This window comes from Lipotes vexillifer, unplaced genomic scaffold (genome assembly GCF_000442215.2).
Source record: "Lipotes vexillifer unplaced genomic scaffold, Lipotes_vexillifer_v1.1 scaffold217, whole genome shotgun sequence".
Lineage (NCBI taxonomy): Eukaryota > Metazoa > Chordata > Mammalia > Artiodactyla > Lipotidae > Lipotes > Lipotes vexillifer.
The window spans coordinates 3,107,558-3,124,764 of record NW_006788200.1 but is presented as its reverse complement, the minus strand read 5'-3'; the positions used below and the strand labels follow the sequence as shown (position 1 = coordinate 3,124,764).

The window sequence follows — 17,207 nt, the reverse complement described above, 5'->3', positions numbered from 1 at the left end:
ATGATTATCCTTCCAGACATCACTCAGCACACACACATGCACGTACACATATGCTACATACACTCACTCAGTGTTACATAAAGGACGTCAGATCACATGCTGCTTTAGAAGCCACTTTTTCAATCATATAATATCAAAAACATCTATTCTTATCAACAAATCACTATTTTAGGGGCCACATGTATGGACTCATACTAATTCAGCCAGTCGGCTCACCAATGGGCATTAAGTAATTCCTTGATTTCTTTTGCTGTGTTTCTATCACAACAGGCCACAGTAAACATCCTTATCCCTGCATCTCTGTGCATTTGTCATTTGGCTCTTCAGAATAATTTCATAAGCAGAACTGTTGGGCCATAGGAACACATGCATAAAATCTAATCCACATTGCCTTCTGAAAAAGCCACACCTATTTGCACTGCCAAAGTGAACGGGGGTGCCATCTCCATACCCTGGCCAATACTAGGTTTCGTCTATCATCCTTGCCACCTGAAAGAATATCTCACTGCCACTGTGTGTGTGGTTTTATTTATTTCTCACTTTTTAAAAAAATACAAATGGTGTCACGTAGATACAGTTCTGCACCTGGCTTTTTCCACCTGACACTTCTTTCACACCTTTTCCACTTGCTTTTTCAAGAATCAGGTAAAAAGTCACCGACTCAGGTCAAGAACCTCCCAAAGTACTCCCTCTGACGCCCACAGCTTCTCCCCTTGCTGATGAGGTATCAGTGGGTACAGGAGCAGGCAGGGGGCCAGAAAGGATGGAATACATCATCCCCACCTAGGAAGCCAGCCTCCTGGGCAGCAATGACGAGGCTGGCTTATCCTGCCTGCTGAGCTCACGCCTGCTCAGCACATCCCATCGGCCGGCCGAGCCTGCCTGTGGGCCTGCTTGACTGAAACCCAGGGAAGGGTGACTTCTAAGCCAAACCCCTCTTCTGCCCAAGCTATAATTTCCTGATTAGGTGCCACACACTGATTGCTTCCTGCTGCCCTTTTCATCTCTGGAGCTCCCAGGGCTCCTGAGCCAGGAGCCGCTGGACCAGCAGACTTCAGAGCTTCCACCAGGCAGCAAGAAGGTGCCAGGAAACTGGTTAAATGAGACCCGTTTGAGAGCCCACCTTCCCTCCTCCCAGAGGCAGGCCCTGCTCAGGAGGGAATTAGGGCTTGATTCTTAAGGTTCAAAAAATAGCTTTGATAAGAAAGGACAAGGTTGCTGTGAGACAGTAGAGCAGAGGGGGACATGTGTGGTCTGCGTTCAAATACTAACTCTGCCCTCCAGTGATGATCTTGCCAAGTAACAGTCTCTCTGAGCGCCACTTGCCCACCTATAAGATGAGGATAACAATTCCCTAGAGGACGTTGCACCGTATTATAGCAGCGCAGTTAGAGCCAGACACGCTTGGTTCTTCCCCCTTAGTTATACAGCCTTGGGTAGGCTACATTGCCTCTTCGAACCTCAGTTTTGCCACCTGTTTAATGGGGATAATGAAAGTACCTAAGTGTTGTTATGAGATTCAAATCATGTATGTCAAAGTGTCTTAAACAGAACTACTGATAAAACAGAAGGTGGTATTTTCCACAGCCAAAGAGAACAGGCCACACCTTTGGAGCCTCGGCCTGACCTCTGCTTCCTCCTTCGCTGGCCCAGCAGCATGTTTTGAAGAGTCTTTTCATCTCACGCCCCAATCCCAGGCATCAAGGCCCCAGCGGGGAAGGAGGGAGTCAAGGGGCAGCTGTGCTCTCAGGACACTGAGCTCTGGGCAGTGGGGTGCCTCTGCTGTGAAAGGTCATTGCCCCATCACCAGTTTACAAAAGTTGGGGTCAACCTCCAGTTCCCTCAGAGTTTTAGAGCAGACTCTTCATCCCCCTATGGCCTCTTCCACACTTCCTTTTGAGACCTCAGTTTCATTTTTCAAAATGCCAGTCACATTTGGTGCCACCACCCTCAGGGTTATTTCACCTAGAGGCCTCAGATCACAGCTGGGAGCTCAGTCAGCGGTTCGTAAAGCCCTCTAAACATATCCCAATTTTAGCCTAAGAGGTCCTTATTACACACCGCCATCTTTACGTCACCCAAACATGATGCAGACCCCACGTGGTTGAATCTCTTCACAGGGCTCCATTTTTAAAATACACAGTTCAGGGCTTCCCTGGTGGCGCAGTGGTTAAGAATCCGTCTGCCACTGCAGGGGATACGGGTTCGAGCCCTGGTCCAGGAAGGTCCCACATGCCGCGGAGCAACTAAGCCCGTGAGCCACAACTACTGAGCCCGTGTGCCACAACTACTGAAGCCCACGCGCCTAGAGCCCGTGCTCCGCAACAAGAGGAGCGACCGCAATGAGAAGCCGGCGCACCACAATGAAGATTAGCCCCCGCTCGCCGCAACTAGAGAGAGCCCTTGTGCAGCAACAAAGACCCAACGCAGCCGAAAATAAATTAATTAATTTAAAAAAATAAAAACAAATAAATAAATAAAAGACACAGTTCAGCAACCAAAAATCATCCCTAAATAATTTCCATCATTATTTGCCTCTCTCAAGGAATATCAGTGGGGATCCTGCTGTCACCCTACAAGGATACTTGCTGTCTCCATTTGTCCCCTTTCCATTCTCACCCTCCAACTGGGTCGGAGCCTGTCCAAAGTCTCTGACTCCCAGCCTTGGCTTTCACTTCCTTCCTCCTCCATGTCCCGGCTCCTATCGTGTAGGTCCGATGAGCGTTGCCCATTACCCTGCTTCTCCACAGTGAAGGAGAAGCCAGGAGCCAACCGAGAAAGCACAGATGCTCCCCTTTCCTTCCAGCTCTCCAGCCCTGCCTCCCCCAACCCCCTAGGGCTGCATCACACCAAGCCTTAAGTGAAATCAGAGCTAGAACTCAGGGAAGGTGCAGCATGTGGTTGACCAAGCACAGACGAAATTCTTGGTACAGAGTGTGGGGAAGAGTGGGGTGCTCGTGTGTTGGTAACTCTCACCCCATCACACTGAGCTCCTTTCTCCTAATTTCCCAACCCCTGTGACTAGAATCGGCAACAATTACCTCTCCTTTCTGAGTAGCCTAGTTAGGAATTCAGAGCCGTCTTCTCCCGACCTGGTGAAGGGCGGTTCATTTTACAAGGTGTCCTATCTCACCCGTATTTGGGGAAAACATCAAGATGTGCAGTTTCCAGCGTCTCAGTATTGGATTTTTAGGGGCTGTTGGACTGAAGAGGAGCACTTATAGTCTCAGTCCTGCCTGGACTTCCATATTATAGAGACTGCTTCCTGCTGGTGGAATCAACAAGCAGTTTTAAAAAAAACCCCAAATCCAGCCACCTTCCAAACACCTCTAGCCTTGGATTCCATATCCTTCTTACAAGAGCTGGGGGAGAGCCTGGGTGTGACCAGAAGACTCAGACCCAGGTCCCGGGTATCCCACTGCAGCCCCAAACCACCCAGCTGGCAGGATGGAGATGGGCGAGCCATTTGGGGACAGCTCTGTGGGATTCCGGCGCTGGGGGAAGGAGGAGGAGGGTCCTGCTTTCCACAGCCAGGCCTGGGCAAGCAGAGCCACTTCTGCCCCAAGCAAATCAATTGAAAGCCTTGGCCAAGCCTGTTTGAGTTGGTGAGAGCCCAAGTGGGAATTCCAATCTGCCAGTGTTTGCTCTGCAGGCAAAGAGAGCCAAACAGAAATGCTGCTCTGGGACTTTACACCAAATATCCAGTGGCTTGTTCTGCCAGCAGTGCTGAGCCAGCCCTCTGCACATCACCCTCTCCCAGCTCCCTGCTCTGTGAAAGCCTTCTGCTTGTGCCCTTAAAGGAAGCTTGCCCTCCCACACCACAGCCCCACAGCCCGTGCCTGGGCTTCCCTGCTGGGACCAGGCCCTGCAGGTGCAACTGGCCATCCCATACCAGCTCCACCTGGACACGCATTCCCCCCCACCCACCCCCAGGCCCCTGATCTCTGCTTCCTGCTCTCAGCTCCATGCTTTCACCACTCCCACCCCCAACCCCAGCCACCTCATCATTGGCCCCGTCCCTCTCAGCCCCTGATCAGGACAGCCCACGGCAGCTGGCCTCACAGCAGAGGCAGAGCTGACAGCCAGGAAGCACAAACCATCGTTGACTGTGTCTCTTTTTTTTTTTTTTACACTGTCACATGTATTTTATTTGATCTTTATAGCTGAACAGTTTTATCAGCCCATTTCTCAGACGAAATAGCTGAGGTTTCAAAAGACCAGACACCATGCCCGAGGTCACCTTATTAAGGAATCCAAGTCTCCTGACTCTAAAACCATGGTACTCACTAACTTGCCTCCCTGCAGAAGTTTTTAAATCTTTTGTTCACTCCCAGAGGCCTAGGGCAATTCCCACGATTCCTAGTGACAGCAGGCGGAGGTGTTTCCGCATTCCCCCATGCAACGCTGGCACATCCAGTGTGGGCAGGTGGCAACGTCTGCTTTATCCCAGCCCTGAATCGGAGCCACTGCCTGAGGCCTGCATCCTGGGCTGACTGGGATGCACCCACCAGAGCCCCCCGGAAGCCCCCAGCCAAGAGTCGCCCCCTTCACAGTTAGGTACTGGGTGCACACCCCGCTTACTTCAGGGCCACCCCCCAGGACAGTGGCACGAAGTTCTCTCCACCCGAGGAAGGAGCGAGGCCGACGCCCTGCCCTCACAGGGCTCCCCCACTGCACGGCGATGGGTCTCATGCTCCAGAGCGATCCTTCTTGGCACCATTTCGCACAGTTCTCAGTTTGGTCCTGAGTGCGATCATTTGCAAATGGAAATGATCTGAGTATCTTAGAAGACACATGCTCTCTGCATCCAAACAATTATTGTCACTTCCTCAGGGAAATTTTCTCTTATCCGTTCTGGCCGGATGACTGTCTCCCCTAGATAACCGTGGGCACCAAGAAGGCCAGGACGAGACTGTGGCTTTCTCGTCACAGAACCCCCAGCACCCTGCACAGCTCAGGAAATAGTAGTCGGGTGAATGAAACCACGAGTAAAGGCTTCCACTAGCCCTTGTCCTCTGGCTTCAGGGGTGCCGTCATCCAGGCCTGGAGCCCACGGGCCCCCACGGGACCCTTGTCCAGCCATTCTCAATTCTACGTGTTTTCTACTGACCTGACTCCCCAGGGTGGGCCTGGGCACCCAGCTACAGATGCTGGCTTCCCACCCACAGCTCAACCCAGATCTCACTTCTCCTCTAAGAATAGGGCACCGCCAAGGTAACAGGCCTCAAGAACACTCCCCAGAAATGGGAGCAGAGGGGGCACTGCCGGGCCTCTGGTCTGGCCAGTCGGGAGCAAGGGGTGCCAGCCACCCTGCCCCACCTGGGCCTTCAGATGGCTCCATGATGGCTGGACCGGGGTGGTGCCAGGACCTTGCCAACTGTGGCAGTCATTTGGCCAGGGATGACACAGAAAATGCCACCTTTCGAGTAAAGAGTTCTAACTAACTTAAGGTGAGGGAGCAGCCCAAAGCGCCCGATGCTGCCACTCCTCTGGCCCCTGCATGAGGTGCCCCCCTGAGCTGCACGCCACACAACAGTATCCTTCCAGTCACAGCTGCACCCCTGGGGCACCACCATCACTGTGAGCCTGGGAGAAGCAGAGTAGAACTCCAAAGAGGGGCCTCCAGGGCTCTGGGTACACAGAGAGAGCGGTAGCTCTGCCAGGTGTGGGCGCACACACAAAGATGGGTGCAGCAGAGCTTCCAGGATCAGTAGGGCCACACCAGCTCAAAGGAGCCACGCACTCTTATGGGGCGGCTAGAAGCCCTTCTCGGTCTGGGGTCCTCAGGTGGCTTTCCCAGGAACCCGGTGGGTCCTTGATGCTGGGGTCAAAGGAGGAGAGAGCCAGTGTGGACCCCAGGTGTGCCTTCTGGTCAGGGTGGGCCTTGAGGCTCCCTCTCCCCACTCCCTACTCCCAAGGTCTGGCTGTGTCACGTGAGGGAGGAATCAGACTTCGTGGGCATCACTCAGGCCCAATTCCCAAAGGTGGAGAAATGCCATGATCAAAGCAACCGTGAAGAGGCCGACTCAGAAAACCCGTGTTTAGTTGGCGGGACAGGGTGTCGCAGCCTGCGAGGCCCTCGGTGCCTGGGTGTCCACATCCATTACTTCTCCTCGACCTTCTCCAAGGACTGGGGCTGCTTCTTCTGGGGCAAGTCTTCAAGCATCAGGCTCAGCACGTGCACGGTCTCGTAATACAGCTCCCGAAGCCTGGAAGTGGAGGAGGAGGGCAGGCCGGAGCTGGCGAGCGGGCTCCACGCCGCCCTGGCCCTGCCCGCGGCACTCTCGCACCCGCACATTCACCACTCCTGGTAGGTGTGGGGTCAGGGAAGAGCAAGGACTTCGGAGCCACATAGGGCTGGGCTGGGAGCCCGGCTGTGCCACTCTACCTGTGGCCCCAGGAGTAAAGTCATTTCGCCGCATGTGTCAGGTGGGAGGCAACAGACTCCTGGGCTCGGAGCGAGGTGAGCCCGTGGAGGTGCCCAGACGCTGCCTGGTCCACGCCTGGGCCAACACTGGCCATTCCTAGATCCCCTCCTTTTAGTTCCTCCAGTCTGCAAAGCCCTCAAGGAAGCTTTTGTTGAGAAACCAGGCTAATCGTGCACCTCCCCTTCCTGCAAGTAACGGCCAGAAGGACCCCAGCTAACTCACACTGAGCACAGCCCTGGGCCAGGCCAAGCTCAGAGCTTCACACACATTGCTTCCATAGTCAGCCCCTCCTGTGCCGGGTGGGAAAGGGACAAAGACTTTGCCAGAGTCACACAGCACTAAGCCAGGGGCTTCAGCTTCTGACTTGCCAGCCAGCGGCGTTCTCTCGGCCCTCTGAAAAGTGCTTGGTGAGGAGGGTCTTGGAGAGTCAGAGGAGCCAGTATTTAAAAACAGGTCAGGGTGGGCTGGGGAGGCCAGTGGGCAGAGTCTCCCCCAGCCACAGGCCCGTCCGCACAGCAGCCCAGCCCCTGCACACCACCAGGAAGGGCCTCGCCCTACCCGCCCTGCACATCAGCCATTGCCCCCCTGGGCCTGGGGCCGGGTCAGCGGGGCTGGGACTGACCTGTAGATGGTAGCATCCTGGTTGTCCAGAGTGGACAAGTAGACATCAATGAAGGGTAGGCTAGTGCCAAAATCATCCAAGACCATGGGGTCAGTGTGCCGCAGGGTCTTCTTAAACTTCTCCACCAGCTCAGTGAAACTTTTGTGGTCAACATTCTTCTAGAGAGGGAAGCATAAAGAGAGCAAGGATGAGGAGGTAGTGACCGGGCTGCACAGTGACCTGGGGGCTCTCCACGTGGGGCCCAGGCAGAGGCCTGACCTTGGCCCCAGGATGAGTCCTGAGTCCAATCACAGTTCACCCCAACCCCTTCTGGGCCTGGACCCCCCTGACTGAGGTCACCTGGTGAGCCACCATCCCTGATGTGAGGACGGGTGACACGGGAAGGAATCGGTGAGAGCCTGAGCGCGGCTCAGCATTTCACCCTGTTCTGGACAAACCTTGGGCACACCGAGACAGGTGGGCGTCTCCACCTCAGAGACGAGGCTGAGGAGGGAGGCAACGGCCACTTGGCGGAGAAAGGGGCAGCATGCTGTTCACAACCCGAGCACCCCGGCAGCTCAGAGCACTTCGGCCGAAAAGAGAGGACTCTCCCCCAGCCCCTCACAGTTGTATCATGCTCGACAGAAAATCTCCAGCCCAGTGTGCTCACTCTTGTTCCAGTTTAGAAAAACTGAGATTAGTAACACCTGTCAGAGCCTCCGTGGCCTCGCCCACTCAGCGGACGGCGATCAAGCCTGCCTGGCACCCAGTGAGTCTTCAGGAACAAGAGTGCTCCAGGCAAAGGGCCCAGCAATGGAGTTTTGCCCATGAAGGAGGGAAATATTATGATCACAACATTCAGCACTTGAAGAGGTCCAGAGAAATACAAAAATGCAGAGAATAACATCTGACTCTGAAAAGTACGGCGTGGGGTGAGTAGCTGACTTACCAAATGCCACAAATGCCTAAGGCCACCCGCCCTCCACGCAGGCCCCAAGGCCCATCTTCCTGACCATTCCTTCAGCCCTGACCGTCCCTCTGTTTGTCCGCCGGCCTGTGGAGACCACTTACCTGTGTCTGCATCAGCTTGCTGACCTCCTCCTGCTGCCGCTTCAAAATCACACGCTTTTCTTCCATGAGTGTCATGTGTCTCTCTAGCATCAGCTCCCGCTCAAACTTTTTGACAGAGTCCTAGAGGGTGGGAGGATGGAGGTAAGATGTGGGCTCTCAGTGCGCACCACTCCCATCTTCCTTCCTCCCCAGACTCCCAGTGCTGCTCAGGTCCCTCAGCAGGAGGATCCCCTCACAGGCCAGCCCCCAGCTCAAGCCGCCAACTGTAGCTGCAGTGGCTTCCCAAGCACCTACCCTGCAGGCCACCATCATGAGGGAGGGAAAATGCAGGGCTCAGGGGAAAGAGGCAGGCTGGGGTAGAGCCTGGTCATCCCCCCGCCCCCACTTCGGGAGGGAGATAGTTCAGGGTCCTCCCTTGAGACTCGGCCCACCCACCTGCCACACTTACCACTCCCCCATCCTTACAAGCACCACCTCACCTCAGTGTGAATGATCATCACACCCACGAACATGCTAAGGAAGACGAAGGAGGCAAGCAAGATGAAGATGATGGTGAATGAACGGCTCAGAGTAAAATTCCGGGCATCCAGCTGCTGCTGCAGGTCTGTCCAGCCATCCACCTGCTCAGGCAAGGCAGGGTATGCTGAGCGCCTAGGCCCAGAGCGGCAGGCCTCCTCTCACCCACCGTGGGGAGCCCCAGCCCCACCGAGGAGCAGGCCGGCTTCCTTCCACATCAGCCCTGCGACAGCCCCTAATCCTCTGACTCCAGGGTATACATGCTGGCCTGGAGCTGCATGGCACCACTGGGTGGGGGCACTTCTGATCAAGGTGCCCTAAGGGCTCTCCTCCAAAAGGCCTTCCATCCCTCCCCAAAAGACAATGCCTCTCTGCCAGGCCCTCCTTTGGAAAGACCCCAATCTTTCCAGAGTCCAACAGAATCTAGACTTTGAGACTTGGGCTTTCCAGGCTTCTTCTGGGTGGCTTTGTGACAGCCTGTTCCCAAAAAGGCTATGTGACATGGGTTTCCCTTCTAAATTAATCTGAATGAATTGTCTTTTGAAAACTTTTTGAAAGTTTTACACCCCTGTGGGACAAATAAGAATGCTCTAGGGGGCTTCCCTGGTGGCACAGTGGTTGAGAGTCCGCCTGCCGATGCAGCAGACACGGGTTCGTGCCCCGGTCCGGGAAGATCCCGGAGCAGCTGGACCCGTGAGCCATGGCCGCTGAACCTGCGCGTCCAGAGCCTGTGCTCCGCAACGGGAGAGGCCACAGCAGTGAGAGGCCCGCGTACAGGAAAAAAAAAAAAAAAAAAATGCTCTAGGGAGTCAAAAGATTAGAGATAGTGATGAACTCCTGGCCAGGGCACTGGCCTATCCTTAGTCCTAGGCGGCCAGCCCCCAGCTTCCCCAGCCCAGCTAAGTGTCTGAACATGGGAAAGGCCCCAAGTGAGGCCCAGCAAGTCCACACGCCCTCACCAGCTGCCAGTCCCTTCTCAAGTCCCCTACCCCTACCACTGCTCCCAAACACGGTACCGTGGCCAAGCTGAAGAGGGTAAAGAAGGCCAGAGCCAGGTTCCCCCAGTTATTCAGGTCAGCACTCTCTGGAACTCCAAATAGGCAGAAGCCCAGGACAGCGAAGACGTACATCAGGACGAAGAGCAGGACGAGCACGGAGGCCACGGTGCAGGCTGTCTGCCCCACGGCAGTGATGAGTGTCTGCAAGGCACAGGCACTGGGGCTAGGCCAGACTGCAAGGCTGGGTTGGACTCAGAGGTCAGGGGTCCAGCCTGTCCCAACACCAGCTGCCCCAGAATCCAGTGCCTTGCCTGGCACATGGCAGATGCTCCATAAATGGTTGGATGAATGAATGAGTGAATGAATGGGAACTGTGCCCAGACTGAGGGCTGGACCAACCTAAGAGTGGTTCATCAATGCCTGGCCTCCACGCTCAGTTGCCCATGGGTGGATCGCCCATGGTGTCCCAGGTCTCGTGCAGTCTCCCCATCAGCACCAGTAAGCACTCCACTTGAACCCCAGCCTGCCTCTGTGGTCATCCTAAGGTGCCCTGCTCCTGCCCCTCAGCTGGGCGCCAGCCCTGAATGCTCTTCCAAGCCGAGGAGGAGTATGGGAACTACCCTGGGAGTGGGAATGCAGAAGGCTGAGAGGAAGAGGACTTCTCAATTCTTCTGGGCCCCATTTCACAGGCAGGTCTCCACCTTGTGACCTCAGTCTTCCCCCATGAGATGGGTGTTTGTCTTATCTCCCATGCCTCATCGCTCCTCCTCCATGCCCTGGACTCTTGCATATACATGTTCAGCTACCTTGATACTGTCACAGATACCATGTCAAGGTAGGAAGATGTTCCCATTTCAAGATGCAGGATCAGAGGCTCAAAGAAGCAAAATGCCTTGGTCACAGTCACACTCTGCTAGAACGGCAGAGCAGGAACACATTCTCCAGCCCCTTGCCTTGTGCCACCACAGTCAACCACAAAAGCCCCTCTTTCTAAGCCAAGATACTATTTATTGACTTAGCAGTAGGAAAGGAGGTACTGGTGGAGCTGGGACACAGGACAGTGAAGTTTTGACAGTCTGGGGTAAAGTGCAAAACAGAGAGACAACCCAGGAGCACTGGGGCTGCCCTGTATGTGGACCACTTTGGCAGCTGCCTGCAAGGGTGAATGCACACCCGATGCCCCCCTCCCCTCCTTGGGGGAAGAAAAATCAGTGTTTAGGGATTAATTCCAAAAGAACTGAGCTGTAAAAAATTGCCTCCAATCCTGCAAGAGAGACAGAACTTCTTTCCCAAGACTGCTAAGACTGAAGAGGTAAGAACTCATGAAAAGGCTGCAATGGGACACAGCCTGCAGGTGACATCTTCAGGGTGTGGAGGGTCAGGGCCACGTGGAAGAACCTGAGGTACCTTGGAAGGATGAGGGAGAGGCCCCGGTTGGGTCTCCCACTTCCAGGCTAGTGCACAGGCCCAGTGCCACCCGAGGTGAAAGCCAAGCAGCCTCGAGAACAGCCGTGCAGAAAAAGTCACGCTCTCCGGAAGCCTGTGTGGGGCTGACTCCTGACTGCTGGTCTTGGCCACATTCTTCAAGCACTATCCAGACAGGCCCCATTATTCTGCACTCTAGAAGGTTCAGAAATCTAGTCCCAGGAATGAGCCTCCAAGGTGGGAGAGCTGAGTCCAGGATGTTGGACCACCAGAGAACTCCCAGCCCCGTGGAATATTAATCAGTGAGAGCTCTCCCAGAGGTCTCCACCCCAACACTAAGACCCGACTCCACCCAAGGGCAAGCAAGCTCCAATGCTGGACGCCTCATGCCAAACAACCGGCAAGACAGGAACACAACCCCACCCACCAGCAGTCAGGCTGCCTAAAGTCATACTGAGCTCACAGACACCCCAAAACACACCACCAGATGCAGCACTGCCCATCGGAGGGGCAAGATACAGCCCCACCCACCAGAACACAAGCACCAGTCACCCCCACCAGGAAGCCTACTCAAGCCACTGGACCAACCTCACCCACTGGGAGCAGACAACAGAAGTAAGAGGAGCTACGATCCTGCAGCCTGCATAAAGGAGACCCCAAACACAGTAAGTTAAACAAAATGAGAAGACATAAAAATATGCAGCAGATGAGGAGCAAGGTAAAAACCCACAAGACCAAACAAATGAAGAGGAGACAGGCAGTCTACCTGAAAAAGAACTCAGAGTAATGATAGTAAAGATGATCCAAATTCTTGGAAATAGAATGGAGAAAACACAAGAAACGTTTAACAAGGAGCTAGAAGAACTAAAGAGCAAACAAACAGTGATGAACAACACAGTAATTGAAATGAAAAATACTCTAGAAGGGATCAATAGCAGAATAACTGAGACAGAAGAACGGATGAGTGAGCTGGAAGATAAAATGGTGGAAATAACTGCCACGGGGCAGAATAAAGAAAAAAGAATGAAAAGAATTGAGGACAGTCTCAGAGACCTCTGGGACAACATTAAATGCACCAACATTCGAAGTATAGGGGTCCAAGAAGAAGAAGAGAAAAAGAAAGGGTCTGAGAAAAAGAAAGGGTCTAAGGAAATACTTGAAGAGATTACAGTCGAAAACTTCCACAACATGGGAAAGGAAAAAGTCAATCAAATCCAGGAAGCGCAGAGAGTCCCTTACAGGATAAACCCAAGGAGAAACACACCGAGACACATATTAATCAAACTGTCAAAAATTAAATACAAAGAAAAAATATTAAAAGCAGCAAGGGAAAAGCAACAGATAACTTACAAGGGAATCCCCATGAGGTTAACAGCTGATCTTTCAGCAGAAACTCTGCAAGCCAGAAGGGACTGGCAGGACATATTTAAAATGATGAAAGGGAAGAAACTACAACCAAGATTACTCTACCCAGCAAGGATCTCATTCAGATTTGAAGGAGAAATTAAAACATTTACAGACAAGCAAAAGTTAAGAAAAATAAGCACCACCAAACCAGCTTTACAACAAATGCTAAAGGAACTTCCCTAGGCAGGAAACACAAGAGAAGGAAAAGACGTACAATAACAAACCCAAAACAACTAAGAAAATGCTAATAGGAACATACATAGCGATAACTACCTTAAATGTAAATGGATTAAATGCCCCCACCAAAAGACATACACTGGCTGAATGGATACAAAAACAAGACCCGTTTATACGCTGTCTACAAAAGACCCACTTCAGACCAAGGGACACATACAGACTGAAAGTGAGGGAATGGAAAAAGATATTCCATGCAAATGGAAATCAAAAGAAAGCTAGAGTAGCAATACTCATATCAGACAAAAGAGACTTCAAAATAAACATTATTACAAGAGACAAGGAAGGATGCTACATAATGATCAAGGGATCAAACCAAGAAGAAGATATAACAATTAAAAATCTTTATGCACCCAACATAGGAGCACCTCAATACATAAGGCAAATGCTAACAGCCATAAAAGTGGAAATCAATAGTAACACAATAATAGCAGGGGACTTTAACACCTCACTTATACCAACAAACAGAACATCTAAACAGAAAATAAATAAGGAAACACAAGCTTTAAATGATACATTAGATCAGATGGACTTAATTGATATTTATAGGACATTCCATCCAGAAACAACAGAATACACTTTCTTCTCAAGTGCACATGGAACGTTCTCCAGGATAGATCACATCTTGGGTCACAAATCAAGCCTTGGTAAATTTAAGAAAATTGAAATCGTACCAAGCATCTTTTCCGACCACATCGCTATGAGACTAGATATCAGTTACAGGGGAAAAAAACTGTAAAAAATACAAACACATGGAGGTTAAACAGCATGCTACTAGATAACCAAGAGATCACTGAAGAAATCAAACAGGAAATCAAAAACTACCTAGAAACAAATGACAATGAAAACACAACAACACAAAACTTATGGGATGCAGCTAAAGCAGTTCTAAGAGGGAAGTTGACAGCAATACAATCCTACTTCAAGAAACAAGAGGGACTTCCCTGGTGGCACAGTGGTTAAGAATCCACCTGCCGATGCAGGGGACACGAGTTTGATATCTGGTCTGGAAAGATCCCACATGCCACGGAGCAACTAAGCCCCTGTGCCATGCAAGCCACAGCTACTAATCCCATGTACCTAGATAGAGCCCATGCTCCACAACAAGAGAAGCCACTGCCATGAGAAACCCGTGCACTGCAATGAAGAGTGGCCCTTGCTCGCTGCATCTACAGAAAGCCCACGGGCAGCCACGAAGACCCAACACAGCCAAAAAAACAAAAAGGAAAGAAAAAGAAACAAGAAAAATCTCAAATAAACAACATAACCTTACACCTAAAGCAGTTAGAGAAAGAACAAAAAAAAACACCCAAAGCTAGCAGAAGGAAAGAAATCATAAATCAGATCAGAAATAAATCAAAAAGAAATGAAGGAAACAATAGCAAAGATTAATAAAACTAAAAGCTGGTTCTTTGGAAGATAAACAAAATGGATAAACCATTAGCCAGACTCATCAGGAAAAGAAGAGAGAAGACTCAAATCAAAAGAATTAGAAATTAAAAAGAAGTAACAACTGACACTGCAGAAATACAAAGGATTGTGAGAGACTACTATAAGCAACTATATGCCAGTAAAATGGACAACCTGGAAGAAATGGACAAATTCTTAGAAAAGTACAACCTTCCAAGACTGAATCAGGAAGAAATAGAAAATATGAACAGACCAATCATGAGCACTGAAATTGAAACTGTGATTAAAAATCCTCCAACAGGGTTTCCCTGGTGGCGCAGTGGTTGAGAGTCCGCCTGCCGATGCAGGGGACACGGGTTCGTGCCCCGGTCAGGGAAGATCCCACATGCCACGGAGCGGCTGGGCCTGTGAGCCATGGCCGCTGAACCTGCGCCTCCGGAGCCTGTGTTCCGCAACGGGAGAGGCCACAACAGTGAGAGGCCCGCATACCGTGGGAAAAAAAAAAAAATCCTCCAACAAACAAAATCCCAGGGCCAGATGGCTTCACAGGTGAATTCTATCAAGCATTTAGAGATGAGCTAACACATATCCTTCTAAAACTCTTCCAAAATACTCCCAAAACTCATTCTATGAGGCCACCATCACCCTGATACCCAAACCAGACAGAGACACTACAAAAAAAAGAAAATTAAAGACCAATATCACTGATGAATATAGATGTAAAAATCCTCAACAAAATACTAGCAAACAGAATCCAACAATACATTCAAAGGATCATACACCATGATCAAGTAGGATTTATCCCAGAGAGGCAAGGGTTCTTCAATATACGCAAGTCAATCAATGTGATACACCATATTAACAGACTGAAGAATAAAAACCATATGATCATCAATAGATGCAGAAAAAAGCATTTGACAAAATTCAACACGATTTATGATAAAAACTCTCCAGAAAGTGGGCATAGAGGGAACCTATCTCAACATAATAAAGGTCACCTATGAAAAACCCACAGCAAACATCATTCTCAATGGTGAGAAACTGAAAGCATTTCCTATAAGATCAGGAACAAGACAAGGATGTCCACTCTCACCACTATTATTCAACATAGTTTTGGAAATCCTAGCCAAGGCAATAGGAGAAGAAAAATAAAAGGAATACAAATCAGAAAAGAAGGAGTAAAACTGTCACTGTTTGCAGATGACATGATACTATACATAGAGAATCCTAAAGATGCCACCAGAAAACTACTAGAGCTAATCAATGAATTTGGTAAGGTTGCAGGATAGAAAATTAATGCATAGAAATCTCTTGCATTCCTACACACTGACAATGAAAGATCAGAAAGAGAAATTAAGGAAACAACCCATTCACCATTCCCATTTACCACGCAACAAAAAGAATAAAATACCTAGGAATAAACTTACCTAAGGAGGTAAAAGACCTGTACTCAGAAACCTATAAGACACTGATAAAGAAATTAAAGATGAAATGACACAAACAGATGGAGAGATATACCATGTTCTTAGATTGGAAGAATCAATATTGTGAAAATGACTATAATGCCCAAAGCAATCTACAGATTAATGCAATCCCTATCAAATTACCAACAGCATTTTTTACAGAACTAGAAAAAAAAAATCTTAAAATTTGTATGGAGGGCTTCACTGGTGGCGCAGTGGTTGAGAGTCCTCCTGCCAATGCAGGGGACATGGGTTCGTGCCCCGGTCCGGGAAGATCCCACATGCCATGGAGCGGCTGGGCCCATGAGCCATGGCCGCTGAGCCTGCGTGTCCAGAGCCTGTGCTCCACAACAGGAGAAGCCACAACACTGAGAGGCCCGTGTACTGAAAAAAAAAAAAAAAAAAAAATTTTGTATGGAGACACAAAACATCCCGAATGGCCAAAGCAATCTTGAAGGAAAAAAAACGGAGCTGGAAGAATCAGACTCCCTGATTTCAGACTATACTACAAAGCTACAGTAATCAAGACAACAAGGCACAAAAACAGAAATATAGATCAATGGAACAGGATAGAAGGCCCAGAGATGAACTCACATACCTATGGTCAACTAATCTATGACAAGGAGGAAAGGATATACAATGAAGAAAAGACAGTCTCTTCAATAAGTGGTGCTGGGAAAACTGGACAGCTACATGTAAAAGAATGAAATTAGAACACTCGCTAACACCATGCACAAAATAAACTCAAAATGGATTAAAAACCTAAATGTAAGACTGGACACTATAAAACTCTTAGAGGAAAACATAGGAAGAACACTCTTTGACATAAATCACAGCAAGATCTTTTTTTGACCCACCTCTAGAGTACTGGAAATAAAAACGGAAGTAAACAAATGGGACCTAATGAAACTTCAAAGCTTTTGCACAGCAAAGGAAACTATAAACAGGACGAAAAGACAGCCCTCAGAATGGGAGAAAATATTTGCAAATGAATCAACAGACAAAAGATTAATCTCCAAAATATATAAACAGCTCATACAGCTCAATATTAAAAAAAACAAACAGCCCAATTCAAAAGTGGGCAGAAGACCTAAGTAGACATCTCTCCAAAGAAGACATACACATGGCCAAGAGGCACATGAAAAGCTGCTCAACATCACTAATTATTAGAGAAATGCAAATGAAAACTACAATAAGGTATCACCTCACACCGGTCAGAACAGGCATCATCAGAAAATCTACGAACAACAAATGCTGGAGAGGGTGTGGAGAAAAGGGAACCCTCTTGCACTGTTGGTGGGAACGTAAATTGGTACAGCCACTAAGGAGAACAGTACGGAGGTCCCTTAAAAATCTAAAAATAGAACTACCATATGACCCAGCAATCCCACTACTGGGCATATACCCTGAGAAAACCATAATTCAAAAAGACACATGCACCCCAATGTTCATTGCAGCACTATTTACAATAGCCAGGTCATGGAAGCAACCTAAATGTCCATCGACAGATGACTGGATAAAGAAGATGTGGCACATATATACTACGGAATATTACTCACTCATAAAAAGGAATGAAATTGAGTTATTTGTAGTGAGGTGGATGGACCTAGAGACTGTCATACAGAGTGAAGTAAGTCAAAAAGAGTAAAACAAA

General features: G+C 49.8%; 1 protein-coding gene across 1 annotated transcript in view; it reads right to left on the bottom strand.

Moving 5' to 3' along the window:
• Nucleotides 1-6,015: 6,015 nt before the first annotated feature.
• Nucleotides 6,016-17,207, bottom strand: part of CATSPER3 (cation channel sperm associated 3) — a 44,908-nt gene continuing 33,716 nt past the window's right edge. Inside the window, exons 4-8 of the mRNA XM_007461374.1 lie at nucleotides 9,633-9,815; nucleotides 8,580-8,720; nucleotides 8,101-8,220; nucleotides 7,051-7,208; nucleotides 6,016-6,209 (exon numbers count right to left, since the gene is read on the bottom strand). Coding sequence (XP_007461436.1) covers nucleotides 6,104-6,209; nucleotides 7,051-7,208; nucleotides 8,101-8,220; nucleotides 8,580-8,720; nucleotides 9,633-9,815 — 708 coding nt within the window. The 3' untranslated portion in view covers nucleotides 6,016-6,103. The remainder of the gene's footprint in view (nucleotides 6,210-7,050; nucleotides 7,209-8,100; nucleotides 8,221-8,579; nucleotides 8,721-9,632; nucleotides 9,816-17,207) is intronic.